The 15,711-nt window shown below is 44.2% G+C and overlaps 1 protein-coding gene across 1 annotated transcript; it reads left to right on the forward strand.

Annotated features, from left to right (window-relative positions):
• Nucleotides 1-1,895: 1,895 nt before the first annotated feature.
• On the forward strand, nt 1,896-15,630 carry LOC131236516 (stearoyl-[acyl-carrier-protein] 9-desaturase 6, chloroplastic-like). The gene is made up of 2 exons (XM_058233758.1): nt 1,896-2,550; nt 15,046-15,630. The coding sequence occupies exons 1-2, from the start codon at nt 1,939-1,941 to the stop codon at nt 15,613-15,615; spliced, it is 1,182 nt and encodes a 393-aa protein (XP_058089741.1). The 5' UTR covers nt 1,896-1,938; the 3' UTR covers nt 15,616-15,630.
• The last annotated feature ends 81 nt before the right edge of the window (nt 15,631-15,711 follow it).

Consider the following 15,711-nt stretch of genomic DNA (forward strand, 5'->3'; position numbering starts at 1 on the left):
ACAATTCCGTGTTGATTAACGGTCGTTTCGAGGCATTTCGCGGTCAATTCCCTTCACTTCATGATCATTTGCATGCATTTCGCGGTCAAATCGCTTCAAACCATGATCATTCCCATGCATTTCATGGTCGTCCCAAACAATTTCGTGTTGATTCACGGTCATTTCGAAGCATTTCATGGTCAATTCCCTTCACTTCACGGTCAGTTGCATGCATTTCGCGGTCAATTCGCTTCAAACCATGATCATTCCCATGCACTTCACGGTCATCCCAAACAATTCCGTGTTGATTTACGGTCGTTTCGAGACATTTCGCGGTCAATTCCCTTCACTTCACGGTCATTTGCATGCATTTCACGGTCAATTCGCATCAAACCATGATCATTCCCATGCACTTCACGGTCATCCCAAACTATTCCGTGTTGATTCACGGTCATTTTGAGGCATTTCGCGGTCAATTCCCTTCACTTCACGGTCAGTTGTATGCAACACGGAATAGTTTGGGAAGGCCATGAAATGCATGAAATTGTCCGTGAAGTGGAGGGAATTGATGGTGAAATGCATGAAAATGACCACGAATTGATTGAAATTGACCGTAAAATGAATGAAATGGATTTTCGACTATCGACCTGTGGAATCTTGGAAAATAACTAGGTTAGTTGGCTAAAGCTCCTACCACAAAATTATATAGGGTACATCAAGTAACTAATTTTGGTTTAGAAGATATTCTTGTTAAATGAATAGAGAAATAAATAAATAAAAAAAAGAGAGAATTTTTTTTTTATATGCCTATATATACATATTTATATAAATATGTATTAGACAAAATTGTAGGTAGAATAAAGTTCTCCATGTAAAAAATAAAAAATAAAAAATAAAAAATAAAAAATAAAAAAATAAAAAAATTTGCATAGGCTTTTACAGGCTGCAGTTATGGCTACGGCTATAATCTATAGCTATATCTTCGATACATATCGAATACACTTCGATTAATCGAAAATTGCAGGATTTTTTATGCAAAGTTGCTGGACAGTTTTGGACCTTTTTCGATTAATCGAAAGACATTAGATATATTGAAGTACATATCGAAAGACCTTCGATGCATAGTAGAGGACATATTGAAAAAGCATTGGCTGCGGTTATCTCTACTGTTATAATTTGTAGCCATGGATACCAAGCTTTTTTTTTTTTCCTGTTGTAATCTCCACCGTCTTTGTGGGTCCTTTTATGAGGTATGTGTTATATCCAAACCTTTTATTTATTTGGCGAACTCGTACTAACGCTTGGGAAGAAAAATAAGATAAATTTAGCTATCAAGTGGACTACACTGTAAAAGACAGTAAAAGATTAAATGTCTACCATTGAAAACCTTTTAGGGGTCCCAGAAGTTTTGGATCATTGCAAAATTTGTTTTTCCTCTTCATCTAGGTCTTTGTGACATTATGAATAGATTGGATGGAAAATAAATGTTATGGTGGCCCTGCAAAAGTTTCCAAGGTGAAAATCAATTTTCTGCTGCCTTTGTGGTGTGGTCCAGTTGCTCTTTGGATATGATTTTTTTTTGCTTGGATAATGCTCGGAAATGATCTCGAAATATGGATAAACGTTGTGGATATAATAAATACGTTACTGTGGTGCCATGTAACTTTGATATCTTTTGAACCGTCCGTACAGCTCGGAGTTCGAGGAGTGTCAGCGCTCGTCTTCGAGCATCACCTATCCGCTCGAAGGAACAAGCAGGGGGCATTTTCGACCTTTGGCCAGTCGTCCGTACAGCTGGGGCGTATTTTCGCCAGGTAAAATAAGGTGGGCATGTCTCGTAAATAGGGCCATAAATGGGTCGTACAGTCGCAAATTTCCCGTCATTCATTACTCTCGCCTTTTATAAGCAACGCTCTCCAGACAGTGCGAACACATACGTACAGACAACATCCAGGAACCATGAAATCCACCACCCTCTCTCTCAATAACCATCCCCACCTGCTGGAATCCGGCCGGTTTCCGGCCAATCGCGTCAAATTTCCGACAACCTGTGTCAGATTCTGGCGACGCCCAATCTCAGCGGTAGCGTCTCCGCCGGCCCCGTCCCGGCTAGTGATCAAGCACTCATTGCCACCAGAGAAGCTCGAGATGTTCAAAACGCTAGAAGGGTGGGCCACACAAGCGATCCTTCCCTTCTTGAAAGCGGTCGAGCAGTCCTGGCAGCCGCAGGATTTCTTGCCGGACCCGACACTGCCGACGGATGAGTTCGAAGAAGAGGTGCGGGCCCTACAGGCCCGATCAGCGGAATTGCCCGACGAGTTCTTCGTGGTGCTGGTGGGCGACATGATTACGGAGGATGCGTTACCCACGTACCAGACCATGATCAACACGTTCGAAGGGGTCCGCGACGAGACGGGCTCTAGCACTAGCCCGTGGGCCGTGTGGAGTCGGGCTTGGACGGCTGAGGAGAACCGGCATGGGGATCTGCTCGAGAAGTATCTCTACCTGTCGGGGCGTGTGGACATGCGCATGGTGGAACGCACCGTACAGTACCTCATTGGAGCGGGCATGGTGAGTTCCAGGTTCCCACGTGTGAGGGTAATTCGGTCATTCGCTTGATTGCCTTGGGCAAAATAATGGTGGGCCAATCAGTCCAGTGTTCTGATCATCGGACATTGGGCCTCACTTGGAAGCGGATTGGCTGGTGTATGACACACCAGGTATCTAGCTGATGTATTGACGTCAGCAAGTTCCGTGGGTCCCATCATGAGATATGTATTATATCCAAACCGTCCATCCATTTGGCGAGATCCTCGTAAGGGTTGAGCCGAAAAATAAGATAGATCTAAATATCAAGTGAAACACACTGGAAAAAAGCAGTGGTGGATTGAACGTCTACCATTGAAACCCTTTCGGGGGTCACATAAGTTTTGGGTCAATATGATATTTGGTTTTACTTTTCATCCAGGTCTTTTTGAACTTATGAACAGATTGGATGGAAAAATAAATGTTATGTGGGCCCCACGAATGTTTTAACGGTGAAAATCATTCTCCCCGCTGCTATCTGTGGTGTGGTGCAGTTGAGATTTGGATATGATTCGTTTTTCGTCTGATGATCTAAAATGATATATAAAATTGGATGAACGGTGTAGATATAAAAAAAAAACATCATTTTGGGGCTCATGCAACGTTGATCTCCTTTGAACCGTTCGTACAAGTCGGTGCTGGAGGAGCATCGGCGCTGGTCTTCGAACGACACGTACCCACGGCCACGTCAGCTATATCGCTGGGGACGCGGATTTCCTGCGAAAGCCATTCGCAGGAAGTTCCTGCGCTGGGAACTCAGATGGGGCCCACCATGATGTTTGTATGGAATCCACCCTGTCCATCCGTTTTTGAAGCTCATTTTAGGCTATGAGACCAAAATTGAGAAGGATCCACGACTCAAGTGGGCCGTACTAAAGGAAAAGGTGGTTAGGGAAATTCCTACCGTTGAAACCTCCCTGGGTTCTACAGTGATGTTTACACGCCACCCATACCGTTAATAGCGTCATTCCAACTGGGGTGAACTCAAAAAAACAAATATTAGAAGGATTTAAAACTTCTGTGGCCCACGAATATTTCAACTGTCGAAATTCAATTCTCACATTTTCGGCCCACTTGAGAATTGGGTACGGTTCATTTTTGGTCTCATGTCCTAAAATGAACTCACAAAACGGATGGACGGAGAGGATTTCTCAACATCATCACAGGAAATCCGCGTCGTATCGCTGGTGTGTGGTACCCCACCCAATCCGCTTTCCGCTTCCAGGAGGAGACAATTCACGTGCTTATGCATCGTGGGATGCACCATTCCGATCTCCCGTACGTGTACAGTCTCCCTACACGTGGCAAGGATGTAAATGTGTGAGAGATCTGAAACGCGCATGAGCTTATCCTATTGTTCAGATTCAACGCCTCAATAATGAGACTACGATCATCAGGTGGAAGTGTGGAAAACAAAGGTATGAATAAGAGAATGGTCCAAATTCTATCATTATATACAGTTATGGCCCACCTGACAATCATATCAGAGTGGAGAGCGGATCCGTTCTGCACACGTGGTTCTCTTTGCCACGTACGAGGGGATTCGAGCTGTAACAGAGCAATTATTAATTTTTAAAGCTGTTCGAGAAAGAAGAATCTCAATGTAATTTAGTTTAAAAAACCATTTCCCAGAGGCTAGGGCTGAAAGTTGGGTTGGGTTGGTGCTCAGCACTGGCCCAATCCAAGGTTCTTATACCCCAACCTGAACCCAACCTAACCTCGGGGTTAGAAATTCTCAGCCCAAGCTCAACCCAAGCAGGTTTGGTTAGATTGGTCGGGTGGATACATGTTAATTTTTAATGATTGCATTAGTTTATTATATTTTAATACAAGTCTTATTTTTTATATCTATAATTTTATTAATTATATATGTAGTTACTTATTATAAAGAACTTCATTTATTCTAAACAAACAAGCTAAAATATAGGACAACTACTCATTTAAAAGTCGTGTTGTGTGGCACACAATTTATTTGGGAGAGAAATCCTGCATTTCTTGTTAGCTTGAGCCATCGGAAATGATGTGGACCAATGAGACCCGACAGCACCGGAATTTCTATGTCTTCAACATATACGATCCACACTCAATTATAGTTTATAAGTTACTTATATATTGACTGGGTTCGGGTTGGGTCGGGCAACCCAAGACCTCAACCTGAGCTCAACCCGAGTTTTCTCGGGTTGGTGTTTGTATAGCCCAAGCTCGAGATTGGACTCGATACGTCTTGCCCAAGCCCAACCCAATGTTGGGTCGATCGGGTTCAACCCACCCAACTTTCAACCCTACAAAAGGCTTTATTATGGTACATAAATTACGGTGGCAACATTTGTGAGGCCATTGTTGTGCATGTTTTTGGTCCAATTCCTTTAAATATCCTACACTGGACCACACCACAGGAAACAAAAGAAATTTAATGGCTACAGTTGAAAGTTAAAATAAGCCTTTGGCCCTTAGGAATGTGTACCTGCCATCCAACTTGTTAATAACATCTCAAAGAGACATGGATGAAGGAAAAACACAAAAATAATTAGCTTAGTGCAAAACTTTTGTGACAAAAAAAAAAAGAATAAAAAAAAAACTGTAAGCATTCATTTTCCATTGTTTTATGTGGCATGGTCTACCTTAGCTTTGCTTTATTTTGGGCTCATACTATAAAATTAGAGGAAAAACACAAATGGACGGCACATCAGATCAAGCACATATATAATGGTGGGCCTCATAAGCTTTAGTGAAAAAAAATCCACAATTGATGCAAAAATCTAGTTCACCCTTGCCGAGCTTTGAACACTCGCTTCGAGCTCTGTAAGCCTGCACAGGAGAAGGATAAAGGAGTCCCTGGCTAGAGTAGGGGACCCTCCGATGCCAAAGTTAGGCTAGGAATTTGGGTTTGAGTAGTGTAGCTAGGAGTTAGGGTGTGAGATATTGCGTACCTATTTTTATGCATTTGATGGCTATTTATACCTTGCAATCGGAGCAGACGCACCCATGAGTTCAGTAGAGCATTCTTGACGTAGTTTATCGTCAAAAAGAAGCGCCATAAACTGTCGACTCACCTACTCACCCTCAAGCAAAAGAATGGAGAGTCACTGAAAGATTACATCTCTCGCTTCAACGAGGAGGCTCTGCAGGTTGATGATTACTCCGATAAAATGGCTCTTTCCGCAATGATTAGTGGGCTCAAAGACAGGAGGTTCCTCTTCTCGATAGGAAAAAACCCGCTTGCTATGCTTGGAGAGCTCATAAGTCGCGCACAGAAGTACACGAACGCTGAAGAGTTCTTTAACTTGTGAAAGAGTAACCAAAGCTCGGAACTTCGTCCAAAGAGAAGAGGCAGAAGGATGAAGCACCGTCACAAGCAAATAAGAGGAGGTTAGACGACAACGCTCCCCATGATCGGAGGCCAAGGAGGAGGCCTGAGAGCAAATTCAGCTCATATACCCCCCTCAACACATCTCCGGAACAGATCTTACTAGATATCCGGGATAAGAGGCTGCTGCATTGGCCGAGCTGTATGAAGATAGAGGCAGGCCAATGGGATAAGCGTAAGTACTACCGCTTTCATCGCGATCATGGGCACAACACTAGCGATTGTGTTGACCTGAAGGAAGAAATTGAGACCTTCATCCGCAAGGGTCACCTACGTCAGTACATAAAGGAAGAGAAGCAGGCTCGGAAGGACGAGCAATCAGGTAGGGCTGCGGAAGATGGTACCGAAATCTGGACGATATACGTTGGTCCATCGGGAGGTGGTGACTCAAACCAAGCCGGCAAAGCCCATGCACGGAGTACTGATCCCAAATACCACATTCACTTGGTTGACAAGCCAAGAAAGGAGCTCCGAGTAAGCCCATGAAGCCTTACATTTACAGAGGATAACGTGCGTGGGATTCAGCATCCTCACGATGATGCTTTGGTAGTCGTGATGACGATAGCCAATCATAAAGTATACCGCATCCTGGTCGATATTGGGAGCTCAGTCGACATTCTACACTCCAAGGCATTCAATAAAATGGGTATTGCCAGGTCACGCCTCCGACCTGTAAAAATCCCGCTGCGTGGCTTCGCAGGCGACAAAGTTATCTCAGAAGGAGTGATTTCTCTCTCGGTCACTATAGGAGAAGGCCAGAACTAAGTTACTCTACTAGTAGACTTCTCGGTTGTACATGCATCGTCGACTCATAACGTTATCATTGGGCGACTATCTCTTAACGCCATGAGGGCGGTAGTGTCCACGTATCACCTGATGATGAGGTTCCCTGCTGTCGAGGGAGTCAACTATGTCAAATGTGATCAACGAGAGGCTCGGTGATGCTATTCAATAGCGGTTAGAAAGGGCTTAGCAAAGTAAGCCTTCACAGTCGACATGCTCGACCCCAGAGAGAACATCATAGCTGAGAGTTCTCCCATGGAGGACCTCTTGATCGTCCCGCTCGATGGCGCCGATCCAACTAGGACAGTCCAGCATGGGTCATCATTGAGTACCGAGCAGCGAGACCAGATGCTGAATTTTCTACGATAGCATAAAGATATCTTCGCATGGTCCCACCAGGACATGCCGGGCATCTCTCCAGAAGTCATGGTCCACATGTTGAATATAGATCCAGAACATAAGCTAGTCAAATGGAAGAGGGGGGCTTTTAAGCCTGAGAGGTACGCGACAATGGCTGAGGAAGTCACAAAACTCCTCAACGTCGGCTTCATAGAAGAAGTCCACTACCTTGGCTGGATCACCAACATTGTACTTGTTAAAAAAGACAACGGAAAATGGCGGGTCTACGTAGATTATTCCGACCTCAACAAGGCTTGCCCCTAGGATAGCTTCCCCCTCTCGAAGATCGACCAGCTGGTTGATAGCACAACCAGGCATGAGCTCCTAACGTTCATGGACGCATATTCCGGCTATAACCAGATAGTTATGCACTCCTCGCATAAACAAAAAACAACTTTCATCACGGACAAAGAACTCTATTGCTACCGAGTCATGCCGTTCGGATTGAAGAATGCATGGGCTACTTATCAACGACTGGTGAATAAGATGTTTGCTCAGTAAATCGGCAAGACCATGGAGGTTTATGTCAATGACATGTTGGTAAAAAGTGTCAGATTAGCTGACCATATCTCGGATCTGGCCAAGGCTTTCTCCATACTTCAGAAGTATGGATGAGGCTAAACCTAGCAAAATGCGCGTTCGGTGTAGGTTCGGGTAAGTTCCTTAGTTTTCAAGTCAGTCAGAGGGAAATCGAGGCTAATACGAAAAAGATAAGGGCTCTCTCGGGTATGAGCTCGCCCCATAATTTGAAGAAAATCCAATGCCTTACAGGGAAGGTAGCCGCACTCAACCACTTCACTTCCAGAGCCACAGATAAGTGTCTTCCCTTTTTTTAGCAATTGAAGGGTAGTAAGAAGGCAGAGTGGACTCTCAAGTGCGAGCAAGCGTTCCAACAACTAAAACAGTATTTGGGATGACTCTTATTGTTGTCTAAGCCAGAGAAAAGGGAACCGTTGTTCATCTATTTAGCTGTCTTCCGCAGTCGTTAGCTTAGCCCTTGCTAGGGAGTCTGAGAAAAAGCAATACCCGATATACTATGTCAGTAAGGTGTTGATCCCAGCAGAAACGAGATATCAAGATATGGAGAAACTTGCCTTAGCTCTAATCATTTCGGCTCGGCGGCTATGTCCATACTACCAAGCACATCTCATTATTGTCCTCATAGATCAACCCCTCCGGCAAGTGCTGCAGAAGCCCGAAGTGTCCAGACGGTTGACCAAGTGGGCCGTCGAGCTCGACAAGTTCGATATCGAATATCGGCCGAGAACAACAATCAAAGGTCAAACAGTGGCCGACTTTATAGCGGAATTCACCGCTCAGAATAACGAGGCATCTAGCTCAGACGGCTCCAAAATGTTGATGCAAAAATCTGGTTCACTCTTGCCGAGCTCCGAACACTCGCTCCGAGCTTTGTAAGCCTGCACAGTAGAAGGACAAAGGAGACCCTGGCTAGAGCAGGGGACCCTCCGATGCCAAAGTCAAGCTAGGAATCTGGGTCTGAGTAGTGTAGTAGGGGGTTAGGATGTGAGATATTGCGTACTTGTTCCTATGCATTTGATGGCTATTTATACCTTGCGACCGGAGTGGACGTGCCCGTATTTCTCGGCACAATCTTAGCCACTAACCACGACTGACGAACGTGCAGATATCGGTGGTTTTGTAGTTATTCCCAGATCGTGTCTTACTGGGACGTTACGCTAGTCGTGTCTCCATTCAGACTGACTTAGCGATTGTCGTGCCCATACTCTTTCCATTAATTAACTCGACGGACGACACCGACGCCGTGTCTCGGAACTAAGTTCGAGCTGACTTTAAGTGAACGGAATGAGGTCGAGTTGAGTATAATCTCGCCAGGTCTCGCTACTTGAAGGTTTCTCCCAAGCAGAACATGCGGAGAAAGTAGATCCATATTTTCCCATAACATCCACCATTTCACTATTTCAGTGCACCGTCAACATCAAGTCAATATCAATAATTACTCATAATTTACACTTCATTTATCCGGTTATTGAAAAATAAATAGGCTTGACGGGCACAACTTGGATGCCCGTGGAACTTGACCTTAGAACCCACCTCAATGTATACAAGGCATATCCACATCATCCATCGGTTTTGCCAGATTATTTTATGAAGTGGTTCAAAATGAAGAAGATAACATTTCAGATAGACCACACCATATAAAACAATGGTTGTTGAACACTCATTATTGAAAAATTCATAGGGCCCACCGTAATGCCTTTTAACCATCCAACTTGTTGGTAAGGTTACAAATACTTATATGAAAGGAAAAAAATAAATAAATATTAGCTTGATCTAAAACTTCTGTGGCCCACAAAAAGTTTTTAATCGTCAATAATTATTATTTCCTATGATGTGATTTACCTAAAATTTTTATCTGCTTAATTTTTGAGATCATGCCCTAAACTAAACTGGAAAAATAGATAAATAGAGTGGATATACATTTCATACATCCAGATGGGTCTTATGATCAGGGTTGCACCCACAAGGAGGTTCTAAGTAGAGCTGGACACACCGTACTGAGTAGCTCGACTCGATTGAGCGAGCAAGCTACCTTAGCTCAAGTTCAGCTTGGCTTGGTTCTCGAGCCATGGTGGCCAGCTGAGCTTGGTTCAGTAAACGACCCGGAATAGCTCCTCAAGCTTTTGGGCCGAGTTTGAACTTGAGCGAATAGCTATTTTGTAAAACAAGCGGAATTGAAAGTTGTAAATGGTACTCAAATTCTAAAAAAATAAAATTTATCTTATATATATAAATATAATATATAAAAAAATTAAGTTATAAATTGAGCCAATCTTGAGTTGAATTGAACCGAATCCAGTTCGAGCAAACAGACCCGATACATTGTATATTACATATTTAGAATATTTGGTGTATAATTGACTTATTCTTACAATCTTCTAACTTAGGAAAGCCAGTTATTTAGAATATTTTAGTTTCCTTATTCTTTAGTTTTCTCGATTGTATATACGTGTATATATATTTGTGCATTCTAAATGGAAGAGATACTTGTCTGTTCAACTTTGTTATGGTATCAGAGCCGTTGGCTCATGCCTACACCAAAGCATAATTTTTTTTTCCTTTTTCTTCTTTCTTTCACCACCATTGTTGCTTGCTTACTGCTGCTGTCACCATGGAATCACAGTCTTCACCAGTGCACGCCTCCCCCTCGGTCCAGTCCATAGCCGCTGTCACGGTTCAACCGGTCACTGCAGCCGCTAATCCAACCGATCAACGCACCACGTCAACCATCATTGCGCTCAATGTTTCTGCGCAAGCGCCATTGAAGCTTACTGCCTCGAATTATTTTTCGTGGCGCCTACAATTCTCTACTCTTCTCACCAGCTATGATTTGCTCGAATTTGTCGATGGCACACACCCATCATGTCCTGAGCAAACCATCACGGTCAATGGCGCCACAACCGTTAACCCCGCCCATCACACATGGGTACATCAAGATCAACTCATCTTGAATGCTATACTTGGTTCATTATCTCCGACTTTGATTCCCTTTATTGTAACCGTTCGAACGTCTCGCGATGCTTGGTCGACCTTGGCCCTCACATATGGTAAACCGACGCGTGGTCGAATAACCCAATTGAAAACTCAACTAAGTAACCCGATCAAAGGCTCCCAGACGATCACCGAGTTTATGCAAAATATCAAGATAAAAGTGGATGAACTTGCAATGATGAATGCCCCAGTTGACATCGAGGATCTTACTATCAAGATTCTTAATGGTCTTGATGAGGACTATACAGAACTTGCCAATGCTATTCAAGCACGACCTTTGAAGAACTGCATGAGAAGCTCCTCAACCGCGAAGCCCACCTTGCCGCCAAGAACGGTAACCAAATACCTCTCTCGGTTACTGCCAATGCAGCTGCTAAGTCTGGACCACCGAATAGGCCGAATAATCTCCCCATGGGTTCGCCACAACCTAGTCCTTTTCGACCTTCTGGGACATGGACTCCCCGACCTCCACAGACACAAAGTCAACGTGGCCCTCGTCCATACCTTGGGCGCTGCCAATTGTGCGAACAACAAGGACATTCTGCTAAGCGGTGCCCAACCCTCCAACATATATCATGGACTAGTTTGGTGGCACCACGGCCTCAACATAGGCCCGGATATGTTCTCCTCAAGCCAACGCTGCAGCCTATTCCTTCACTCCATCCTCATCTGAATGAATTCTAGACTCGGGTGCCACACATCATGTCATAACGGATCTTGCTAATCTCTCACTCCATTCTCCATATGAGGGATCAGATGATGTCATCGTTGGCAACGGTGCCAGCTTGAACATTACCCATATAGGTTCTCTCTCCCCACCTTATAATCCTTCTTCCCTTAAATTTTCAAATGTCCTTTGTGTGCCTTCATGAACAAAAATCTGTTATCTGTTTCCCAACTTTGCAAAAATAATAATGTTATTGTTTTTTTTACTCCAACACACTTTCAGGTGAAGGATCCTCACATAGGGGCCATCCTCCATCAAGGTCCACTTAAAGGTAGCATCTACTCTTGGTCTTCATCTTTGGGTGTGTCGGCATCATCACTGGCTTTTTCTGTATCCCATGAATCTTTTTCTTTATGGCATAGTCGTTTAGGTCATCCCTCTAACAGAGCCATGCGTCATCTGTCATTGTCCAAGTCTGTATCTTGTTCTTCTAGTTCATCGAGTAATTTTCATTGTAATACTTGTCTATGCAATAAAAGCCACAAATTACCCTTTTATGATTCCTCACTTGTATCCGATTCTTCTCTTGATTTGGTGTTTTCGGATGTTTGGACTTCTCCGGTTTTATCATGCGATGGATATAAATATTATGTGATTTTTGTTGATCATTATACCAAATATATCTGGTTCTATCTACTTAAAAAAAAATCTGATGTTCTGGCTGTGTTTAAATGCTTTAAATCGCTTGTGGAAAAACGTTTCAATCGACCTATTGTCACACTCTACACAGATAATGGTGGAGAATTTATAGCTCTCAGAGATTTCCTTGGGGCTTATGGCATCTCCCATTTGACGACCCTACCTCACACACCTAAACATAATGGTTTTTCACAATGCAGACATCGTCACATTGTTGAAACCAGTTTAACTTTACTTCACCAAGCGTCCGTCCCCTCCTCGTTTTGGCCCTTTGCCCTTACCACCGCTATCTATCTCATTAACCGTATGCCCAAACGAAACCTATCCATGAAATCATCCTTTGAGTGTCTCTTTTAAACTCCTCCTAACTTCTTCAAACTTTGGTTGTTCGGGTGTCTTTGTTATCCTTGGCTATGTCCTTACACATCTCACAAGTTGGAATCTCGTTCTCGTCCTTGTGCATTTCTTGGTTATTCCCTTACTCAAAGTGCTTACCTATGTTATGATCTGTCATCTCAAAAAATTTACGTCTCTCGTCATGTTGTGTTTGTCGAGTCTGAGTTTCCTTTTCAATCGTCCTCTTTGGCCAGTGTTGGTGTTGATTCCCGCGGTGGATTGCCGGATATGGTACCGTCTGAGGTGGCCGAGGGGGCCTTTATGCTGGGTTATCCTTTGCCAGTTCCTCCACCCCCACCTACTGCCGCAGTTACCTTGCCCAATTCACCTCCTAATCCTACATCCAGAGATCTCTTGTTGTCTCCTCTATTCCTCCTGCAAACCACTTCCTGTGAGACATCTCCCGTGACCTCCTCTCCTACTGACACCCAACAGAATCTTCCCCGTAGTGACTCACCTGCTCTACCACTTCCCACTTTCCTCCACCCAATGGTAACTCGATAAAAGAATAACATTATCAAACCAAACCCGAAGTATAGCCTCACCGTTGCTACCGAACTGGATACCACTGAACCTACCTCTCACACTCAAGCTCTTAAAATTCCACGTTGGCGTGTAGCTATGTCCGAAGAGTTCGATGCTCTACTTCTTAATGGTACCTGGGACTTGATACCTCCTGATATGTCTCAGAATATAGTTGGTTGTAAATGGGTTTTCCATATCAAGCAGAAACCCGATGGCACCATCGATCGCTATAAGGCCCGACTTGTAGCGAAGGGTTTTCATTAACGACCAGGGCTTGACTATCATGACACATTTAGCCCAGTGGTTAAACCCACCATAGTTCGGGTTCTCCTCTCCTTAGTGGTTTCTCGAGGTTGGTCTCTCTGTTAGATGGATGTTAATAACGCTTTTCTTCAGGGTCCACTAGATGAAGATGTCTTTATGTCCCAACCGCTAGGATTTGTTGACCCTAATCTTCCCACCTATGTGTGCAAGCTCAACAAAGCCATCTATGGTCTTAAATAAGCTCCTCGAGCGTGGTACAATGAATTGTGTCGCTTTCTTCTTGAGGTTGGTTTTATAAATTCCATATCAGATGGATCACTATTTATTTATCGTCATAGGGAGACTACCATGTATCTTCTGGTATATGTTGATGACCTGATTCTTATGGGGAGTGATGATATAGCTGTCTAGAATTTTGTTGATCAGTTGGGTTCTCGTTTTTTGATAAAAGATCTAGGTGCTTTATCCTATTTCCTTGGTGTTGAGGTTGTTTCTTGTCCAAAGGGCCTACGCCTCACTTAGCAGAAATATCTTATGGATATCCTTACCAAGCACAACATGGAAAATTTTAAACCCGTTCAGACGCCGCTAGCCACCTCCTCTTCCCTGCAGCTCCATGATGGTTCTCCACCTGCGGATGCAACGCTTTATCGTCAAACTGTTGGCAGCTTACAGTATCTTCTCATTAGTCGTCCTGACATCGCTTTTGCTGTCAACAAGCTATCCCAGTTCATGCATGCTCCGACGACTCATCATTGGGGCGCTGTTAAGCATCTCCTTTGGTACCTCAATGGCACACGGTCCTATGGTATTCGACTGCAGCGCCATAGCTCTTTGTCTCTTCATGCCTTTTATGATGCAGATTGGGTGGGTGATCCTGATGATCGTATCTCTACAGGTGCCTATATTGTTTTTCTTGGTCCTAATCCTATCTCTTGGAGTTCAAAGAAGCAACGTTCTGTTGCTCGCTCTTCCACAGAAGCTGAGTATCGGGCAATTGCTTCTGCTGCTGCAGAACTTCAGTGGGTACATTCTTTACTTGAAGAACTTGGTGTCTCGGTCAGTGTGTCACCGACTCTTTATAGTGACAACATTGGTGTGACATATTTATGCGCAAACCCGGTCTTCCATTCTCACATGAAACATATCGCTTTGGACTATCATTTTGTTCGTGAACTAGTGCAAAATGGTCGCCTTCGCATCTCTCATGTTTCTTCCGCAGATCAGTTGGCAGATGCACTAATTAAACCGCTCTCTCATTATCGGCTCCAGGATATTTCTCTCAAGATTGGTATCTCCACTGGAGCACCATCTTGAGGGGACCTAACAGACCCGATACATTGTATGTTACATATTTAGAATATTTGGTGTATAGTTGACTTATTCTTGCAACCTTCTAACTTAAGAAAGTCCGTTATTTAGAATATTTTAGTTTTCTTATTATTTGGTTTTCTGGATTGTATATACATGTATATATATCCATGCATTCTAAATAGAAGAGAAACTTTTCCGTTCAACTATGTTACGAGCTAGTTTCGAGCTGAGTCAAGTTAAGCTCGGCTCAACTCTTTTTCAAACTGGCAAAAATTACGTCGAGCTAGTTTCAAGCTGACTCAAGTTAAGCTCGGCTCAACTCTTTTTCAAACTGGCAAAAATTACGTCAGCTCAGTTTGATCAAGTTTTGAGTCAATCGAGTTTTAGGTTCGCAGCCAAGTCGCGTTTGCCCATGACGTGCTTTGCAAATTTCAACGTGAGTTGTGTGAAAGGGTAATATGGTCATTATACAAATAGTTCAATTAGCACGTGCGGGTTATACGCTTGGTTGCTTACACGTGGATGGCGGTTGCAGGACACCGGCATTGACAACAACCCGTACCTTGGATACGTCTACACATCGTTCCAAGAACGGGCGACCTTCATTTCACATGGCAACACGGCCCGCTTGGCCAAGGAGGGAGGCGACCCCATCTTAGCACGTGTGTGTGGCACGATCGCAGCCGACGAAAAGCGCCACGAGAACGCGTACTCGAAGATCGTTGAGAAGCTGCTTGAAGTGGACCCCACGGGCGCCATGATCGCGATTGAGGACATGATGCGGAAGACGATCACAATGCCGGCCCACCTCATGCACGACGGGCGCGACCCGCAGCTCTTCGAGCATTTCTCGGCCGTTGCGCAGCGGCTTGGCGTCTACACTGCCAAGGATTACGCCGACATACTCGAATTCCTAGTGGGCCGGTGGAAGCTCGAGAAGCTCGAGGGGTTAACTGGCGCTGGTCGGCGTGCGCAGGACTATGTCTGTGGGCTGGCGCCGAGGATACGCAAACTGCAGGAGAGAGCTGATGAGCGGGCCCGGAGCACGAGGCCCCACCATGTCCGTTTCGGCTGGATCTTTGATAGGGAGGTCACGTTGCAGTGAACACGTGTGTATCTGCACATGCGCATGTGCATATGCATGGTTATGGAAATGGCCAAGTAAATGAAAGTATGTATTAGAAATTTTTATGTAAGAATA

Source organism: Magnolia sinica, chromosome 2 (genome assembly GCF_029962835.1).
Source record: "Magnolia sinica isolate HGM2019 chromosome 2, MsV1, whole genome shotgun sequence".
NCBI classification, from domain to species: Eukaryota; Viridiplantae; Streptophyta; class Magnoliopsida; order Magnoliales; family Magnoliaceae; genus Magnolia; species Magnolia sinica.